The sequence below is a fragment of the Grus americana genome, chromosome 1 (genome assembly GCF_028858705.1).
Source record: "Grus americana isolate bGruAme1 chromosome 1, bGruAme1.mat, whole genome shotgun sequence".
Taxonomy (NCBI): Eukaryota; Metazoa; Chordata; class Aves; order Gruiformes; family Gruidae; genus Grus; species Grus americana.
Window position 1 is genome coordinate 151366945 of NC_072852.1, and position 20267 is coordinate 151387211.

Consider the following 20267-nt stretch of genomic DNA (forward strand, 5'->3'; position numbering starts at 1 on the left):
GGGCAAACAGAAAAGCTTCTATAGGTATGTCAGTGAGAAAAGGAGGACGAGGGAAAACGTGGGTCCCCTCTGGAATGAAACGGGTGACCTGGTTACCCAGGGTATGGAGAAGGCTGAGGTACTCAATGACTTCTTTGCCTCAGTCTTCACTGGCAAATGCTTGAGCCACACTGCCCAGGTCATAGAAGGCAGGGACTGGGAGAATGCAGAACCACTCACTCTAGGAGAAGATCAGGTTCGAGAATATCTAAGGAACCTGAAGGTGCACAAGTCCATGGGACCTGATGACTTGCGTCTGTGGGTCTTGAGGGAACTGGCAGATGAAGTGGCCAGTCCATCATATTTGAGAAGTCCTGGCAGTCTGGCGAAGTTCCCACTGACTGGAAAAGGGGAAACATAACCCCCATTTTTAAGAAGGGTAAAAAGGAAGACCCAGGGAACTACAGGCCGGTCAGTCTCACCTCTGTGCCTGGCAAGATTATGGAGCAGACCCTCCTGGAGACTATGCTCAGGCACATGGAAAATAAGGAGGTGATTGGTGACAGCCAACACGGCTTCACTGAGGGCAAATCGTGCCTGACAAATTTGGTGGCCTTCTATGATGGGGTTACAGTGTTGGTGGATAAGGGAAGGGCAACTGACGTCATCTACCTGGACTTGTGCAAGGCATTTGACAGTGCCCCACATGACATCCTTGTCTCTACATTGGAGAGACACGGATTCGATGGATGGACCACTCGGTGGATAAGGAATTGGCTGGATGGTCGCACTCAAAGAGTTGTGGTCAACGGCTCAATGTCCAAGTGGAGAACAGTGACGAGTGGTGTTCCTCAGGGGTCGGTACTGGGACAGGCACTGTTTAACACCTTTGTCAGCAACATGGACAGTGGGATCGAGTGCACCCTCAGCAAGTTTGCCGACGACACCAAGCTGTGTGGTGTGATCGACATGCTGGAGGGAAGGGGTGCCATCCAGAGGGACCTTGACAGGCTGGAGAGGTGGGCCCGTGCGAACCGCATGAAGTTCAACAAGGCCAAGTGCAAGGTCCTGCATGTGGGTCGGCGCAATCCCAAGCACGACTATAGGCTGGGCGAGGAATGGATTGAAAGCAGCCCCGAGGAGAAGGACTTGGGGGTATTGATTGGTAAGAAGCTCAACATGAGCCGGCAGTGTGCGCTTGCAGCCCAGAAAGCCAACCGTGTCCTGGGCTGCATCAAAAGAGGTGTGACCAGCAGGTCGAGGGAGGTGATCCTGCCCCTCTACTCCGCTCTTGTGAGACCCCACCTGGAGTACTGCATCCAGCTCTGGGGGCCCCAGTACAAGACAGACATGGAGCTGTTGGAGTGAGTCCAGAGGAGGGCCACGAAGCTGATCAGAGGGCTGGAGCACCTCTCCTGTGAGGACAGGCTGAGAGAGTTGGGGTTGTTCAGCCTGGAGAAGAGAAGGCTCCAGGGAGACCTTATAGCAGCCTTCCAGTACCTGAAGGGGCCTACAGGAAAGCTGGAGGGGGACTGTTTATGAGGGAGCGTAGTGACAGGACAAGGGGTAATGGGTTTAAGCTGAAGGAGGGTCGATTTAGATTAGATGTTAGAAAGAAATTCTTCACTGTGAGGGTGGTGAGGCACTGGAACAGGTTGCCCAGAGACGTTGTGGATGCCCCCTCCCTGGAAGTGTTCAAGGCCAGGTTGGATGAGGCTTTGGGCAACGTGGTCTAGTGGAGGGTGTCCCTGCCCATGGCAGGGGGGTTGGAACTGGATGGTCTTTGAGGTCCCTTCCAACCCAAACCATTCTATGATTCTATGATTCTATGAAAACTATGCCTTTATTCATAGAATAAAGCAAGGATACTTCCAAGGACAGATAAACGTATTCCTGATTTGCAGTCACTTGTCTCCCTGCAGGGATCACCCAGCAGTCTCTTCCCATTATTATTTCTGCTGAGTGGCCTGTAGCTTTCCATTCCAGGTAAAGATCTAAGTGTTTTCAGCAAAGCCAAAGTAAAGTAAAGTAAAGTAAAGTAAAATCTGTTTTACACGAGGAAACACCTGCCAGCAGTTTGCACTCAGGAAAAGGCCAATGGAAACCTGGAGCAAGCTCTTTGCAGAGTCTTTGCTGGTCTTTTTTTGAGCGGCCCAGTAAACCATGATCCCAGCCCAGAAACCCAGTCCCTGGGCTGACCAGGTCACCCCTCACCTCCCTGTTTCCCAACAGGAGAAATCCATCACCTGTTGTCTACTTTAAAAGCAGTTTTAAAGCTGCGGGCAGTGGTTTTTGACCCCACTCCAGCTTATCTGGCACAGTGCACTGTTCACAGGCTACTCAGATTCACAGCTGCAATAAAAGCCATTCAATAAGCAGCTCTTGGGATTTTCTTTGTTGAGACACACCAGCTGATGTGCTTTGGGGATTACTGCATTATCAGGAAGGTTGCGTAAGTGAAAGGGGGGTGAATACCATTCCAAACCAGCAAGTGAACTGCCAGGTACAGGTGTAAGAAGGGCAAACAGAATCAGCACGGGCTTAACACAGAGGGGAAAATGGCAAATCCTCCCATGACGGAACTGGAAAGTAATGGTCACATTAAAAAAAAAAAAACCAAAACCCACAAACAGAAATATTATACCTTAACCATATATTCTCTGCTTTTTCTGTGTTGTTAGTTCTTGACAGCCTTCAGAAGAAAAACTTGGTGTCAGAACCAGAGAAAGATCAAGTGGTTGGCTTAAAGCCAACCAAGCAGAAACCTCGTTTTCTTGGTTTGTTTCCCAATTCTTTGGAAACTTTTCCTGAAACAACACAGGGAATGCTGAACCAGTTCACTGACCCCCACAGCCCTTCAGCTGGGACCCACTACCTCTATGCTGTGAGTTGTGTGAGTGAAGTCATCACCTGTGTGTGGATCAAGGGGTGGAAGGTGGTGAACCTGACCCGGAGACCACTGTATGTTGAGGAGTCAGAGATCCACATCACAGTTAACCTGAGCAGGCGCAGCCTGTGCTGTGCTGCACAGATCCGTGGCTGCAGGACAAACTCAGCCTCTAACAGGAGCCTGCATGCAGCTCCCACTCGGTACTGATGGTCACGCCTCCTGCCTGGCCTTGCCTTTGTCTAAAAGGGCAACAAGAAGTTCTCCTGTGAACGTCCTTCATGAACAGAGTTGTCTTCTTGTAAGAAAATGATATAATAACTTGAATGACCTTCTCTCCATGGACAGGACCTGCTCAGCGTGCCCTGGGAAAAATCCACCCGGGCTCCATCTGATGCTGCACAAACACAGGGTTCCCAGCATCTGAAGGGATGTAAGATTTACTCGCTATCTATACTCCTCTTCTCATTTTGTCTTATTAAAGCAGTTATCTTATTAAGTCATTTGTTGTCAAGCCTTTCTTACTGATATCCAGAAGAGCCCTGCAGCAGCTCACTCTCACCTCACTCCCACCTCCAGGGCAGAACATCCTCACTTCCCACCTGTGCCTTAAAATATAAGTGAGTCTTTGCAGCCTAGATATCTGCACTCCTCCTACAGTCAATGGAGAGCTAATCCACACGGTTCATGGACTCTGCAGAGCAAGCCAGCTCATGTTTGGTCAGCTGAATCACTCTTTAGACTGCACTGGCCATGCTGAATAGCCCTCCATAAGAGGGCAGGATTACTGCAAGGATGGCCACATCCTCATTTGATTAGTATGCATGAAATGTCTTTAAAAAATTGAGGTACCAGAAAGCCATTTTAGATACAAACATTGCCAGACCATCCAAAGGATGACCAAAAAGGACCTTGAGTACTCACAGTGCTTGCACGCCTTCAGCAGAAGACAGACGCAATGCCCAATAGCAATGCTGTTTCAAAATAATTTTCCTTTATGAGCACAATCCATTCAAGCTTGCTTGAGTTCAGCCACAGTGACCTACCTTTTGCCCAAGAACAGCTTTTCCTGATGCAACCAAACATTTCAGTGTCACTGCAACAGCTGGGAACCAGATATAAAAGTGTTATTGGGTATTTTTAGCAGCCAGTGTTACTATGCTGTTTGTAGCTAGTCCAGGGCATGTCATTACCTGTCCCAGTATCTCATATAGATTTAAAGATAGATAGGGACCTAAATCGTATCAAGAAACATTACCTCACGGAGTGATCCCTAACCCTGTAATGCCAGGGTAGTTAAGAAGTGAACCTGTCTAGAAAGTGCTATAGAACGTAACTGGCTGGGCCCAGCAATGAAACAGACCCTTAGACATCTATTAAATGAGCATGGTGCAGTACGTGGTAAAAATGGAACCAAGTTACTTTGAATTTATTCAGTCCCATTGATCTTAGGTATTAACAAATAATAACTATTATGCAGTTTAGATTAAATATTAGTAAGAAAATGAATTGTTCCAAGATTGTTGACAATGACAGAGACAAGTTAAACTGATCTTGCTGGAGCTACTGACTGACATTTAATGTTGTAGTAGAGGAACATACTTCAGATGATAGATCATGGAATAGATCAGAGAACGGTTTGGGTTGGAAGGGACCTTGAAGATCATCTAGTTTCAACCCCCTACCACGGGCAGGGACACCTTCCGCTAGATGAAAATTCAAAGTACTTTTCCTTCACAGGATTAGAAAGGTGTTCATAAACCAAGCCAGAAAAAATGTTCAGCTGTTGGCTGCTGCTGTACCTCCTCCCTTGCTCTCCTCACATTCATAGGAGGACTAGAAACTCCACCCAAGCTTTCATTCTACTTCTGCCTGAAGATCTAAGTGGGCATACAGTCATCAATACAGCCAAGGACTGAAGACATTCAAGCAGGAAAAATTCTCTGGCAAGTTTCTTTTTACTTCTTTTTTTTAAAAAAATTTCTTGGGTCACTGCCCAACCACCAACCCAACCTCTCGCTCTGACTGAATCTGTGTGAAATCTGGTGTGAGTAAACAAAGAAACAAAAGGAGATTTTAGGCAATGTTTGCTGTTGGGATTGAAAGGTCTTTTCTCTTTTCTGGCTGATATTTTTAATTAAGATTATTTCTGTAGCCTCCCTTTAAGCAGAACTTTCCTCTGACCAGATTCTGGAGCTCTGAAGGTTATGGCTAAGAAGCAGCCTCGAGAGAAATCCAGAAATCAATAACTAGTTACTGTAAAACTGTACAATAGGCACTAGACTTAACTAGATCGATTTAAATCATTAAAGTCTAACAACCTTTAGTTAATGATCTATCTAGTTCAGGTTATATATCTGCAATAAATTTCAATATACAGCAAAGAGCTCTAAGAGTGAAAAGCTCCAGGAACGAAAGAGAGAAAAGCTTTGCAAATATTTTTGTGAGTATGAGGCCCAAAGGGTGTTACCAGGCATTTCTGTTTATGTTCTTTAAGAAGGGTTGGGTCCTGTATGCCAACTTCAGCGGGAGCTCTTATGCTCTGCCCTCTTTTGAGTCACACCTCTGATTACTTTCTCTTGCCTTTCAAAGGCCACATACTTAAAGTCAGAATTTCACATAAATATGTTTGGTAAAATGCTTAAAAATGGGAATAATGGCTTTTTTTTTCTCTTTTTGTATCTAAGTAAACAGTGTGATTTTTTAGAGATGCTGAGAACCACCACCAGCAATGTGGTTGTGACCAGCAGGTCGAGGGAGGTGATCCTGCCCCTCTACTCTGCACTTGTGAGACCCCACCTGGAGTACTGCATCCAGCTCTGGGGGCCCCAGTACAAGACAGACATGGAGCTGTTGAAGCGAGTCCAGAGGAGGCCATGAAGCTGATCAGAGGGCTGGAGCACCTCTCCTATGAGGACAGGCTGAGAGAGTTGGGCTTGTTCAGCCTGGAGAAAAGAAGGCTCCAGGGAGATCTAATTGCGGCCTTCCAGTACCTGAAGGGGCCTACAGGAAAGCTGGGGAGGGACTGTTTATGAGGGAGCGTAGTGACAGGACAAGGGGTAATGGGTTTAAGCTGAAGGAGGGTCGATTTAGATTAGATGTTAGAAAGAAATTCTTTACTGTGAGGGTGGTGAGGCACTGGAACAGGTTGCCCAGAGAGGTTGTGGATGCCCCCTCCCTGGAAGTGTTTAAGACCAGGTTGGAGGGGGCTTTGGGCAACCTAGTCTAGTGGAGGGTGTCCCTGCCCATGGCAGGGGGGCTGGAACTAGATGATCTTTAAGGTCCCTTCCAACCCAAACCATTCTATGATTCTATTCTGATATACCAAGCATTCTGAAAATTAGATCCAGCTTTAAGGAGTCTATGTATGGATCTAGATAGGCCAAATCATAGCCAAAGAAATGAGAGGACATGGAATTCAGTCAATGAAAAAGACCTCAAATATGGATGAGTACATTTAGATTTTTTTTCAGAGCAACCATGTTAACTCCAAACCTTTCTTTCTTCATGCAGTGCTCAATGGCCCTGGACAAAATGGAAGATTTGAGTCTGACAGAGACGGTGCCCCGAGCTGAGATAGGTGAAGTGGAAGGTATTCCCTTCATAAAATCAATGTGTAGCACATGGGACCAAGTGTGGAAATTCAAAGCCAGACCTGACGATCTGCTCATCGCAACCTATGCAAAAGCAGGTTAGTATGGGTAGGGAACAGAATAGAAAAGTTTGGGATGGTGCTGATTGTTGGCATTGAAAATTCTGCTTTTCTACTGTGACTGATATTTGTTTAATCCCAAACCAGATATATTTTAAAGACGTGAAGCTCTGTCAGCTGTGACTAATAACTTCTGACTTCTTTGGCAGAAGTTACAACCATCTGTTATTAGTGAATTTCAAATGGTCAAATCACTTAACATTAGTTAATGTTTCCTTTCATTTAGACTATATACATATATATTAATGGCAACAATAGAAGTTTTCCACAATAGGTAATGATTTAACAAAGCCTAGTAAAAGTCATCATTACTAAGAAATAATAGAAACTAACAACTATGGATTGTATTATGTATTTAAGGAATGACTTGGTGTGTACGCCAGTACTGATTTCTGAAAATGGGTTAATTATTTCAATGCAATAACCACATTCACTTAATAATTTCAGCCAACAAAATAAAATACCCACCATTAATATTAGCTATCTGGTATTTTATTCAGTGATTGGCCACTTAGCTCATTACTATTTCTCCTCTTGATCAGACCCTTTATACTCACTGCACAGGAAAACAATGAATAACAAGCATCAATATTACTCCTGGATGAATAAAAACACGTACAGATTAGGGGATCCAGGAACAGATTCAGGAACATTTGATGATCATAAAAATATAATGACTTGAATTAGCAAGAATTTTGAAGGGGGTTTTTTTCAGTAGGAAAAAAAACATTATTACAAAAAAAAAAAACCCAACACTATTTTTTTTAAATCCTGAAAGCTTTTTATTTATTTCCTGTATTTATTTTACCCACTTTGGATTAAAACCTCTCAGTCATTGAACTGAAAAGAAATAGTTAGGAGTCCATTTGACATTATGTTGTACCTGCCAGAGATGCACAGTTCAAGCATCTTAAGAAGGGCTGAGTTTCCCACCCACACTGCTTTCCAAGTTATCCCTTAGCTTGTTCTCTAGCTGACCTGCCACAGTATCTTGGAGGAGATGTGGTTAACCCAGTGATCATGGCTATAAGGGAAAAGAGGCACATGAGAGACACAATACTCTTAGGAGATGCTGCAGTAGCTCAGGCAGATGAAATGTTGTACTGACCTTCATTAGAGCATTTCAAATGGGAATGTTGAAAATACTGCAACTTTTTTATTATTTCTTCAAACTGTTTGAAATTTTTACTCACTCAAAGGTTAGGTATTTCATTTTTTCATTCAAAGTCAGGATGAAAACAAATGTTGGAAATACCTGAAATTTTGTGAGGTATGAAAATTTGAAGGAGGGAATTTCATTCCTCTCTGCAAATAATACAATCTCCAACTAATAATAGTTAGTTTATCCCAGAGCTTTTTTGATTACTGGCATGGGGGTGGAGGCTGTTTCTATTGGCAAGAAGAACCCTGTCTAAAATGGACTCCCTGAAATTGTGCTTTGGGAACTACCTTTGTATTCCTAATTATGCATTTTTCCTCCATTATCCTCTCTTTCCACTTTGTCCATCATCTTCTGTGCTGTTCCTTCCTCCTTTAATACAGAGTCCATCCTTCCGGCTCTCAGTTTCCTAGCAGAAGAAACTTGTCGCTATCCCTGAGGGAAACCTCTAAACACTGACATTTTCAGGTACCACATGGACACAGGAGATAGTGGATATGATTCAACAAAATGGAGATGTTGAGAAGTGTAGACGTGCCACTACTTACAGACGCCATCCTTTCCTTGAATGGTCTATCCAAGAGTCTCTAGCTGTGAGTTACTCAGGTGAATATTACACAAATAGGTTTGTATTTTAGACAAAATGAAACAAAACAAGCACCCGGTGCTGATGCCACAGGTTTCCTGGGAAAAGTCCCACTTACTTTGTCACTGAACTATGCACCGCGTTGGGTATTAGGCATCAGTTCAGTTGCTTTAACAGAAATATCTAGTGCTACTCAAGCTGATGCAAGGCTGGCAGATGTGAGTCAGGTGCTACTGAAGATCATGCTGTCCTGGAGCGGCATCTGAAAGCTGCGTGTGATAGTCCACAGTACCTAAAACAGCAGCAGATATGCATAAAATGGCAATGTGGGGGCAACTGAATCCCATTCTCAGATTAGGAGCTGTATGGAAGAGAAACCTATGTCGTAGATGTATTCCCAAAAGGTGAATAATGTTTTCAGTGATTTTGCTACTGTTTTGAGTAACTGCTGTTAAATTCTAGGGTTTAGTCATCTAAATAAGCTATGGGCATTCAGGCAACCAGCAGGCCTGACTGTTTTGCAAAGACAGTTTCCTACTAGAGTCCTCTGCCAGCAAGGGCTCCTGTTCCACACAAATCTTTAAGTCAAACTCTCTTCACATTTAATGCTAAAAAGCTTGAGAAACTCTGCAGCAGAAGTGCTACTTTTTATGTTCTAAGCCAGACTGTGTTGACACAGACAGAGACAAAAAAATGATAGAGGATAACAGAGAATGACAGATGATGATAGGAAAAAAAATGATAGAGGTCATGATAGATGTTTAAAAGGGGGGGGGGGGACGGGATAACACATCTCCACATATCACCAGATTTTCCTAAGTATTCCCATATATCCATAACTACTCAAAATCCACTGTCCATTAGTCTCCTAGTTTCTCTTTATGTGCTATCCAGAAAGTCTAGTTGGCCAGTCTATTCTTTTCATATCCTAGAAAGAAACAAAAATTTCTTCCTTGCAAAGTGAAAGGAGATCACTAAATACTGTGAAGGAAAAACATTGGTTGGGTGAATATAAATTAGTATTCACCATTATCCCTTGGAATGCAGGGGTCAGACATGGGCCCAAGAAAGCAAGAAGAAGATATGAGTCAGTGTTCCCTCTTTCCTCCTTGAATACATAGGTAAAAATTTCTCTAGAAACACTGAAGGTGCTTATGCAATGTTGTATATGTTGCACTGCTGTGTAATTGCTTTGGAGATGAATGATCGTTGCAAGGTGAACTGCTGAAAAGTCACAGTCAAAATCCCACATATGATAAAAGCAAAGAAATGCTAGTGCAATTTAGAGGACAAGTCACATCTCATAATGAAACATCCCACAGGCCTGGAGTTAGCTGAAGCTATGCCTTCTCCACGAACAATAAAAACTCATCTCCCTGCGCAGCTGGTGCCTCCCTCCTTCTGGGAACAAAACTGTAAGGTAAGGCTGAAGAGGTAGGACTCAATTCTACTTCACTTGGAAAGAAAGTGACATAAACCAGGACTGAGTATGGTTTCCAGAGTCTTTGTGAAACCTAAAAGTCTCCCCAGATATTTTTCCCTTTAATGTGCAAAGCCTGTGCAAAACTAAAGAAGTCATGACTAAGTTAGCCGAGTTGGATTTCAGAAAATGGCAGCTTCAAAGCAAAATCTCTTAAGCCTCTGCCATCAGGCTCCAAGAGAAAACTCTAGGAGATACTCAATATCTATATAAGCATGTGTAAGTTAATTTCTCTCTGTCTCTCTCTTTTTCATATTGATAAAGATGATCTATGTGGCAAGAAATGCAAAAGACAACCTGGTGTCATACTACCATTTCCACAGAATGAATAAAGCAATGCCTGATCCAGGAACCTGGGAGGAGTTCATGGAGAAATTCATGACTGGAAAAGGTGAAGAACTGCAATCAGTTGTATAAAAGATTTTGTTCATTTAAAAAATGCATGACACCATTGATTTATTTATTTCAGCTATGGTTTGAAATCCAGTGCTGACACTCTATGGAAGGGTATCTACTGTCTTTCAGTAGTAATTTATCTTCATTCATGTGGTTTTATTTGTACCTAAAGGATTAATTGTATCTTTACATTCCTATTTTGAAAAAAAAAAATGCTGCTTTTTATTCTATTATCATTCAGAAATATATGTGACAATTTTCAGGCTTAATCTCTTCTTTCTGAGGTTAAAAGAAACCTGCTTGGAAGCCAGACAGGAAGGAATGGTGGTTTAATTGGTTTTACTCTAGCCTGATATACAAGAAACCAAGGTTGAATTTTGTGTAGAAATGTGTGGTGTGAATTTGAGTTAAGGGAGTCTTTTTACCTAAATTCATCTGTATAAAAAGCCAGTTATCTAGCTAAAGACAGGCAACCCCAGGAGCTGATTCCTCCCTTTCTAAAAGAGGTGTTCATATCCAAGAAAACCTGCTCAGGTGGATGGCAGTCTGCAGCTTTGGTCAGTAAAGCTTCCATAGGTCCTTAATATTTTTGCCACTATGTAAGCCTAGAAACACCACTGTCTGAACCACCTGGAGAGTCTCATGTCTAAAGGAGAATTTGTGTCTTGTGTCTTGTGTCTGAACAGCTCAGCTGGGAGCCATCTGTCTCAGTGCAGACATCTAGAACATAGCTACCTCTGTCCAAGCTAGTCATCTTGATACTTACTGGAGAGAAACAGGCACTTCTCATAGTATTGCAAATATTTAAACCAGTTAGAATCCCAGAATAATGCAAGTTGGAAGGGACCTTTGGTGTCCATCTGGTCTAAACCCCTGCTCAAAGCCAGTCCAATTAAGACTGGTCTTGTCCAGCTGATCAGATGAATCACTCTGGAAACGTCTGTTTCTCTCTGTCAACCATAAAGGTAGCCTGGATTTTTCATTCAGGGGTAAGTATCTGCATTTGCTGCCCTCTAAAGTTTCACATGACTCTTGCTCTGAGCATCCACATGTCTGAAAGATTAATAGCATGAATGCTGTGATAAGCATAGAGCACAGCAGTCATGGCCACAGTGATTCAAAACCAGCTGGGAAATGCCCAGACACTGGTTATGAAGGAAACATGAGTGCCACAGATACCTAAAGACAGTTTGGGCATTTATAGCTGCTGGTAATGTTATTCCTTTTTCAGTGCTCTGGGGTTCCTGGTATGACCATGTAAAAGGATGGTGGAAGGCAAAAGATAAGCACCGTATTCTCTACCTCTTCTATGAAGATATGAAGGAGGTAAAAGGCTGAATGTGTGTTTATAGAGCTCTGAAATCTGCAAGTCCAGTAGATACTACCTATGATCAACAGTTTTCTATTATAATGCCAGCTGTATCAGTAAATTTTCAGATAACTGGATCTTCTCACCCTGAAAACAATTGCAACTTGAACACTATGTTTGATTTCTTTGCTTATCCTGGCACTGTGTCTTATCCCATGTTATTCTCTCTGCAGAATCCAAAGCAAGAAATTGAGAAGATTCTGAAGTTCCTGGAGAAGGATGTGAATCAGGAGGTTCTAAACAAGATACTCCATAACACCTCATTTGAGATAATGAAGGAAAATCCCATGGCAAACTACACTAACGAGTTTCAGGGAATAATGGATCACTCAGTTTCCCCATTCATGAGAAAAGGTACTGAGGTTTGTTACTGGCAGCAACTCTGTCTTCCTGGTTGCCATTCTGTTTTGAAATCAGCCTTGGAAGTACAAGCATCTAGTGAGTCATGGGTAATGGGCTTCAGGAAATACTGGTAAATTAATCTTTTTTTTTTTTTGCTTTGCTGTTTCTTAGGCGTTGTTGGGGACTGGAAGAATTATTTCACTGTGGCACAGAATAAGAAATTTGATGAAGATTATAAGAAGAAAATGGCTGATACCTCTCTTGTTTTTCGCATGGAATTGTGATTATTAGCAATGGGAATTATTCTCTATGATCTTCACCCTTTTCCATTTTATATATTTTGCTTTTCCTTTATAAAATGCCTGCATCCCCAAGACTTCAATATCTCTCTTTCACACACCACTGATTTTTCATTATTGTGAGAGTGTCCAAATTATGCGGAAGTTTAGGTTGGTCTCCCTGAAGAAAAGAATCCCACTGGATACTTCTCATTTATCTCTCCCACAGTAACTTTCAGCATTAATAAAAATATTTCAGACACGCTTTGCGTTTTTGTCTTTGTAAAATGGCAGTTGATATTGCTGGCATTGTCAAATCAACCTCTAACAGAAATTAGGAACCAATAGGAAAAAAACTGTGTTAAATGAGTGGAATAGGTGTGGGTGTGTTATTCACAGGTTGTACCAACATAAATCAATAAATAACAATAAACAAACTTAAAAGTGGTCAAGTATAAACAGAACAACAGAAGTGCACAAAGTAGAATAATTTTCTTCTTCTGTTGTTTTAAGCTGGACAGCATAAATGCCGTTGAGATGAAAACAACATTCCCAAAAACACTGAACACCCATTACTTCCTTTGATAAAACTTGCTGAAGGGCTACATAGAGGCATTTATCTACAAGCCAGCTGTGGAGGCAGTAGTCCCTACTGGATTGAGACAAGAAGCTTTTCTCACTGTTGCCTGTTGAAACAGATAACGTAATCTTCTGTTAACGTTTGGAGAATTCTGATAGTTGGTATGAACCAGATCAAGAGTCCGTGCTGCATATACTGTCTCCCTCTTCACCATTGTAAAAGTTCTCATCAGACACATCACTCCTCCTTTTCTTCACTTTTCTCTTGTTAACCAAACATACAAACATCCCATTGAGGGCTCTTAGTTACAATAGAGCCTAGTCAATATTATCAAATAAAGACCAGTTCTGCTTTAGCATTAGTACCAGCACTATAGCCATGCATTGAGCTTGTGGGAAATTAACTAAAGCGATTTGTAGTCCACTTAATTATAGACAACTGTTACCAAACCACTTTTAGTTTTAAAGTGCCACCATTGAGCTTGGCACACAAAAAAGGCCCCAAAAGAGTTCCTGCGGAACTGGGTTTGCACTCTGAATGTCAGAGAGAAAACAACATAGACTACAGCAACTGGAGGAAAATACTGCCTTAAGTCTCATTTAGTTCAGTCTACTTTAACACAGAAAATGTTTGCTGGGGGTATTTTCTCTTTGGCGTGTGGAAGGTTCCAAGGATTTAATAATAGGAGCAGCTGTCAACATGCACAGTCCATTTCAGGATACCAATTTACTCCAAATATCTAAAGTGAATGCAGTTCTCTAAAGGGCAGCAATATCTTGAATCAAGTTTGGAAACAAACAAAAGGCTTCCTGTTAAATGTAGGAGTTACTTTGTCAGATCCTGGCCCATCGAGTTTCCCCTCAAAATGCAGGAAACACTGGAACTAGAATCACACATTTACTACACTCATACAAACGTAGGTATTTGAAGAGCTCTAGGTCAACAGAGATTCCTGCCCACAAATAAAGGATGTCTCAGTAAATTGACTACCTGAGAAAAAAGCATCTGGCAGAAGTGCTGCTGTTCAGCACAGCAAGGCTAACTATCAGCCTGAGGAGCTTTCCGCTACTGTTTTTTTTGGTTTTTTGTTAACTTGATTTGCTATCTTACTATCACCAGTATGAGGAAAAGGCGTTGCCTGCTCTCTGACATATTTCCATGCTCTTGGGTCACTCCATGAAACCATGTGAGTCAGCTCAGTTTGTCAATCTAATCCTTATTCAGTGTCATAAGAGCCATCAGTAAATGGAAAACATGCTTAACTCAGTAGTTTGGTGACATTCTATGAGCAGTGCTGTACAAAAGGTCGCAGAGACGACCTATTTGTTTCTCCTTTGAAATCTCTCAATCTATCAGAAGTGCAAAATGCTGATGATGGCTGAAACCTGGTCTGAAAGGGAGTTGCATAGCCACTGCAAGGATAGAGGCACCATATAATAAGGGGCTCATATCACCTCAGGAAAGTCACCTTTGCTCTCACTTCCTTAGGTAACCCTTCACCCAGCTGCAATTCAGCTGCTCTGGAAAACAGATAAAAAGTAACACAGATCAGAGTGCAGTCCTAGAAAAAAAAAAAAAAGGGGGAGGAGAAAGCACTGGATGTGTGGTTACATAAAAACTGGCTTTTCTTATCCTATTGATATTATTCTTATATATATTCAAAGACAGAAATTTTAACCTTTACTGTAGATGATCTGCTTCATGCTTGGATTGAAAGTCACTGTTTCTCCAGTTAGGAAACAGACCGTAGATGGGACGTAATTTTTATTTAATTTGTCCTATCCATACAGGATATGGATATTCTACCTTATAATATATACATTATATGTTTTTTTAATATTTATGTCAATATGTTCACAAAGAGCCTTATCTTTACAATAAGGTTAATTATTAATTCCAGAGTTTTCCAGAGGTGCATTAACAATATATTTTAAGCCTGGACTGAAGCTTCCATTTCCCTTACATCTTCAATGAGCGATGCAAGCCGTCTCAGTGTAGACCATAGGTGAGCCTAGAGGCACATTGAGAGAGAAAGTTAAGCCCTTCATATTCATAGGATGCAACCAAACTGTGCTGCCAGACCTAAAGCCATGGGCTTCGGCTGGATAACAAGGCTCTGCCTGCCCTGAAGACCAAGCACAGACTTAGGCACTGTGTAGGTGGACCAGGAATGTTGTCATGCAGCAGTGTCCCATGGTTAATGTTGAAGAGGCAAATTAGTCATGGATTATCTTCTAGAAGGGCTTCAACATAGCCTGCTGCAGGGACAGCTGGTATTTACCAGCAGTGTGAGCTCAGACTGCCTTTAGGACTGTGAAGGCTCACAGTTGGGCTATAGCCATTTACCATGACCATGGAGACAGAGGGATTATGTCAAAAGTAAGCCACACTGGGTTCTGCTCTGGTTCAGGCAATATAGATGTAGGTAGATTCTTAGGTTAGGCACCTAAAAAGGAAGGCAACTAATTTTTTTTGTAATTGTTAAAATTGGGCCTCTTGATGAACAGTACCAATAACCCTCACTGATCAATAGTTGCTACTATCTCTGCGTGCAGTTAAAAGGGCTTTCATGTTCTGTTAGCCAGACCCAACCCTAAGAGCTCAAACAAAATGTTAGTTTCCTTGTTTCAGTTTCATGCTAATCTTTCAACAGACTTGGTGGGCTTTGCAGATGAGTAACAGAACACCAAATTTCTCACCTCTAAGTTTCCTATTGCAATTTAAGACCAGAATTAAGGACTACATATACAATTTCTTTTTTTAATATCTAACCTAATCCTTCACACACAAAGTGGTATTAAGATAAATACAAGGGACAGAACTGCCCTTGCATCTTATTTACTCATATAAACATTCAGATTAGCCTCCCCTTCTACACTTTCTTAACTTTTTCACTGTACCTGTAGCCTTTACCATTCCACTCCAGTGGGAACCTAGTGAACCTGAACCCACCCGATAAAATGGCCATAGTCAGCCAAAGAATTTACAGTTCATTTGCACAGGGCAGGGAGAATTACTTAAACTTTCCAAAGAAGAATAGTTAACATACTGTAAATTCATACCCTGCCTTCCTTTATACTAATTTCGCATGTGGAAAAGCCATAAAAGCAGTTCAAAGCAAGAATGCTGACTGGCCCAGCATGGTTCACAACCAAAAGGGTTTGTGATCTTCAGAACCTGTTGGAAAGGCAGATTCTACAGTGGCAAGTATTTAAAGCATCAGCTCTTGTATGCTGGAAACACATTCCTCAGTTGCAAAATTACAGTAATTTTCTCATTTTGTGCTCTTCAGAAAATTCCTGCAGGTCTAATAATTCCAATGATAGTGAACAAGCATTTGTACCCTGCCTTGATGGAAGGGATAATCACAGCCCTATGGGACTTGGCTTCTCAGTTAAAGTGGAATTTAAAGTTTGTGATGCTCTGTCCCAACACATCTCATAAAGGTCTTGGCAATCTTGTTTTACATTAACAATGCTATTTAAAAAAGATGAACTAATTATCTTTTACAAAGATAATAAAATTATAGAATATATGGGGCATATAAATTATTCTTGTTTTTCTCACTTATCTTGTCCCAAATTAGCTGCATGCAATATATATTACTGGCTCCTTCTAGATAGGTAAGATGTACCATTCATAAACTTTAAGAAAATTATGTAAGACTATTGCAGGTATGAATCAACATTTTTTTCCCACAAAATATGGAGCAACTTGTACTTTACTGTAACAAGTTGAAACAATCAACACTCAAAATCCTCAATATTTTTTCTTCTAGTTATTCTAGGAACTACTCCCTAATCAGGATGCTTTGCAGTTGCTGTTGCAATTCAAGACCAGAATGAAAGACTGTCAAGACTTATCTCATTTGTAAAATATACCTAAATTCCATTGCACAAAATGGAGGGGGGTGGGAGGGGAGAATTGGCCTCTCTCTGTCAACTACCTATCTCACCAAAGCAGGGAGCTCTATGGGGGCTGTATGCTGCCTAGCCAGAATCAGTTAGTTTCAGAAAGCCTGCGATGAGTGAGTTGGTAGTTCATTGTATTCAGTACAAACACATTTGAAAACCCTTTGTGTGTCTGCCTTGGACGAGCTTCAAAATCAATTTCCTCATAGGCTAAGTCATGAGATAACCCAAGAGTTGGATCACAATATATATTTTCTAGGGATAGAAGGAAAGAACAAATTTATATGAAACATTGTTTTCTCTGGTGTTTTCTAAAAAAGAAGGTAAATTTTCCAATAGTGTTCTCTCTAGTTGTCCAACTTCAATCGGAGATTGACCTGGAAGGACAGAGCAGTGCAGTATGGCGTAATTTAGGGTCAAAAGCTTTTTCCACAGGAGGGTTTCGGAAGGACTGTATCTAGAAAGGCTCTTCCTGAAGTTGTGTGAAACCCCCACGTTAGACCACAGCAGCGCAGACATAGGTACCCAGTTCAGAGTCTCCCAAAGTGGATGGGGAAAGGAAAATTTCATCTGTTTAGCGCCCTGCGGGGCTTCCAAAAAGCATAATAATAGAAATAATGGAAAACCAGCTACTCGCGGTTTGGTTAGGGACATCTGTTCCTTGCCAGCAACCTCTGTGAGCACGTGGAACCATATACTCCTGCTGCAGTTGTGCACCTGCATGTATTACAATATACAATAAATAATGTACAGTGAAGGCATTGGAGAAAAAAAAAAAAGACAAGGAAATAATTTCTGAGATATATGTGAAGAACCTTTCTGCCTTTTGTCACTGTCATTTTAATTTTAAAAGAGGAATAACAATAAGTAACTTGGAAAAATGCAAATTATTCTTCCGAGAGCAGCACTTTGACTAACATGACTCTTTTTTTATTATTTTCTCATGAAGCCATAATTAATTTGGTGATGTACAAAATTTATCCAGTGAACTGTAAATAGAATAATATGCTTAAGTTGTTTCTCCCAGGCAACTTCTCATTAAATATCAATTACTTCTCACTAAATGTCAAAAATAATTCAGACACTATCAAAGTGCATGATCGCAATAAAAAATGTGTGTACTTTAAAGCAGGTATTGCTCCCCTCAAACACCTACCCAAATGGCCATAAAAATGTCCCTTAATTAAAAAAAACAGAACTACAAGCCATAACACCTGGCTTCTGCTGTTTGCTCTGGTACAGCCCTTCATACCCAATGTTTGATAAATAACTGAATCACTGTGCACTTCCATCAAGATATTAAAAACAGGGTCTTCAACCCTTAAGTACCTGCCTGAGGACATACCTCTCCACCTCATAGTCTCCTTATGGCGACAGAAACACGCTAGCCTAATAAGAGCCTCCCCCCGCACCGTAAAGAGCCTTGCAGCAGCGCGTACCCCTCAGTAGCCCCCCAGGAGCAGGAAATGGCGAAGTACAGCCGCCTCGCAGCCTTCCTGCACAACCTCCGCCTCCCTCAGCGAAACTGAGGTGTTCAACCGCCGGCGCCGCGTGCCAGGGGGCGGGACAGGGCCGGAGGGGGCGGGCCCCAGGTGACGGACGTTCTCTAACCCGCGGCCAGCGCGGCTTGGGGAAGTCCTTGCGTTACCGGCGTGCGGGGATGACGGAGGCGGAAGTGGTTTGAGGAGGATGTAGCGGCGCTGACAGCGGCTGTGGCGCCGCGATCTCCCCGCCCCTGCAGCCAGCCGGCCCCGCCATGGAGGTAACGGGGCGGGCGGCGCTGCTGAGGAAGAGGGGAGCCGTCGGAGGGATGGGGGGGGGGGGGTGTCCGTTGCTGGGGGGCGGGGGGGAGATGATGAGTGGGGCGCGTGACCTTGAACTGCAGCACGCAGGGTGGGGGGAGGTGCGCGTCAACCCCCTCCTACCCCCCCCCCCGAGTGGGTCGCGCGCCCCCTCCCCCCTCATGCGCAGCCCCCTCCGCGCGTCGCCAGCGGCCGTTGGCGGGCGGCTGGCAGCGCCCGGGGCTGCCGCGCCTGTCGGGCGGCGCCACTCGCCTCAGGGCCTGCTGCCGGCTGCTGTCCGGGGCCAGCGTGGCGGGCGGGGTAGCCCGCGGGCCGCTGCGCGCCCCTTCGCCTCCTCCCCGCCTGCCCCCGGGGGCAGTGCAGCCCCGCCGGGCGGCAGCTGTGAGAGGCTGCGATGCGTGGCCCGCCGCGCTTCCGCCTGGGCTGGGCCGGGCCGGGCCGGCGGTGGGCGCTCTGGTACTGCCCTGCGGCAGCGTGGGCGCCGTTGCGGGCTTCAGAGGTTGCTTAGGGTCTCCTGGTAGAAGGTGGGGGTGTCATCCTGTTTGCCCGGGCAAAGGGGGAATCAGCCGGTGCTGACTCAAGGGAAGAAACGCTCAGATGACATGCAATGAATGTGTTGAGTGGTTGCTCTTTAAAAGTACCCACGGGTGAGCAAACATTCCTTTTCTACTGAGATGACCTGATGTATTAACAGTATGTCAACTATGAAACGCCTACCAACACAAACAAACAAAATCACTGATGTATCTAAAGTAGCTTTCATAAACACCAAGGCAAATCCAAAGGCAACATTGAAGAGTTTAAAATTCATACATGAAGGTAACTCTCCTGGTATTTTCTGAGTTCTAATAGAGGTTCAATGCCTCCGTTGAAGTGATCACAACTTAAAATGTGTTTTTGATGTGATAGTATGGTTAGAGTTAGTGATGTACAAAAGTTGCACACTGCTCGGAAAATCGCTATTCATAATGGTCATTACAGCCACGGTTTGCATTAAAGTCTTATATATTACATTTATATATCAGTTACGCTTTCTAAGACTATGTTAAGCTATTGCAAAAGTAAGGGGTAGGTAGCAATTAAAATACACAGAACTTGCTAAACTATGACTTGGAAACACCTTACTGCAGATAAAGTAGGCTTTAAGTGGAAAAAAAATAGTAAAGTATAGAAGCATACCCTGGTTTCAGAGTGGTGGAATAGAAACTTGAGAATCCTTGCAGGATTCAGTGTTGTACTTAGAACTGTACTTACTATCTGCTTGCTTACAGCTTGGATGCACCTAATCAGTGAAAAGCGTAGGGTTTTTTAGTAACTCAACTTCCTCATTGTTCTTCTAATTCAAATGGGTGAAGCTCTCTACGTGAGCTGCTTCTGGTTTCTCTTACCAGAACAGCAAAACTGGACGCGTTGTCTTGCGTGATATGTGGTTGTGCCTCTGTGCATATTAGCTTAAAGGAGAGTAAAAGTAATGTGTAGATTCATCTGACCTTACTGTAGCGTGGCAAGACGTGTGCTATCATTTTCTAAACAGTACATACAATTTGTTGTACTTAATTATACTGTTTAAGCATACTGCTTGTAGTGACAGTGTTTTGCTAATTGCAGTGCTGAAATACTAAGAATGTAAATGTTGACAAAGTTTTACATACCAAGAAAATATGAAACTTAAACTTTATAGCTTCTTTTTTTTCTTTAATGCTGTATTTTTGTTTTACAGACACATTATTTTTTAATAAGTTTGCTTTGGCCATCTCAAAAAACCTCTAGCCCATGTGATACAGAT

At 42.8% G+C, this 20267-nt stretch overlaps 2 protein-coding genes across 3 annotated transcripts in view; both read left to right on the forward strand.

Moving 5' to 3' along the window:
• Window positions 1-4740: 4740 nt before the first annotated feature.
• SULT1C4 (sulfotransferase family 1C member 4) lies at window positions 4741-12450 on the forward strand. 2 transcript variants are annotated; one of them, XM_054813153.1, is made up of 8 exons: window positions 4741-4812; window positions 6380-6557; window positions 8206-8343; window positions 9646-9743; window positions 10068-10194; window positions 11431-11525; window positions 11742-11922; window positions 12082-12450. In XM_054813153.1, the coding sequence occupies exons 2-8, from the start codon at window positions 6386-6388 to the stop codon at window positions 12192-12194; spliced, it is 924 nt and encodes a 307-aa protein (XP_054669128.1). In that variant the 5' UTR covers window positions 4741-4812; window positions 6380-6385; the 3' UTR covers window positions 12195-12450. The 2 variants fall into 2 exon arrangements, with proteins under 2 accessions (XP_054669128.1, XP_054669127.1); XM_054813152.1 differs by lacking the exon at window positions 4741-4812 and adding an exon at window positions 5257-5309.
• Window positions 12451-18300: 5850 nt separating this feature from the next.
• GCC2 (GRIP and coiled-coil domain containing 2) overlaps window positions 18301-20267 on the forward strand; it is a 30970-nt gene continuing 29003 nt past the window's right edge. The window contains exon 1 of the mRNA XM_054804395.1: window positions 18301-18441. Within this exon, the coding sequence (XP_054660370.1) occupies window positions 18436-18441 (6 nt within the window). The 5' untranslated portion in view covers window positions 18301-18435. The remainder of the gene's footprint in view (window positions 18442-20267) is intronic.

Bases quoted from the DNA above. Each gene is read 5' to 3' on its own strand.
- SULT1C4 (XM_054813153.1), top strand. From the start codon at position 6,386: ATGGCCCTGGACAAAATGGAAGATTTGAGTCTGACAGAGACGGTGCCC. The intron at 6,558-8,205 runs GTTAGTATGGGT...TGACATTTTCAG, and splicing joins CGCAACCTATGCAAAAGCAG to GTACCACATGGACACAGGAG. The intron at 10,195-11,430 runs GTGAAGAACTGC...TTCCTTTTTCAG, and splicing joins GAAATTCATGACTGGAAAAG to TGCTCTGGGGTTCCTGGTAT.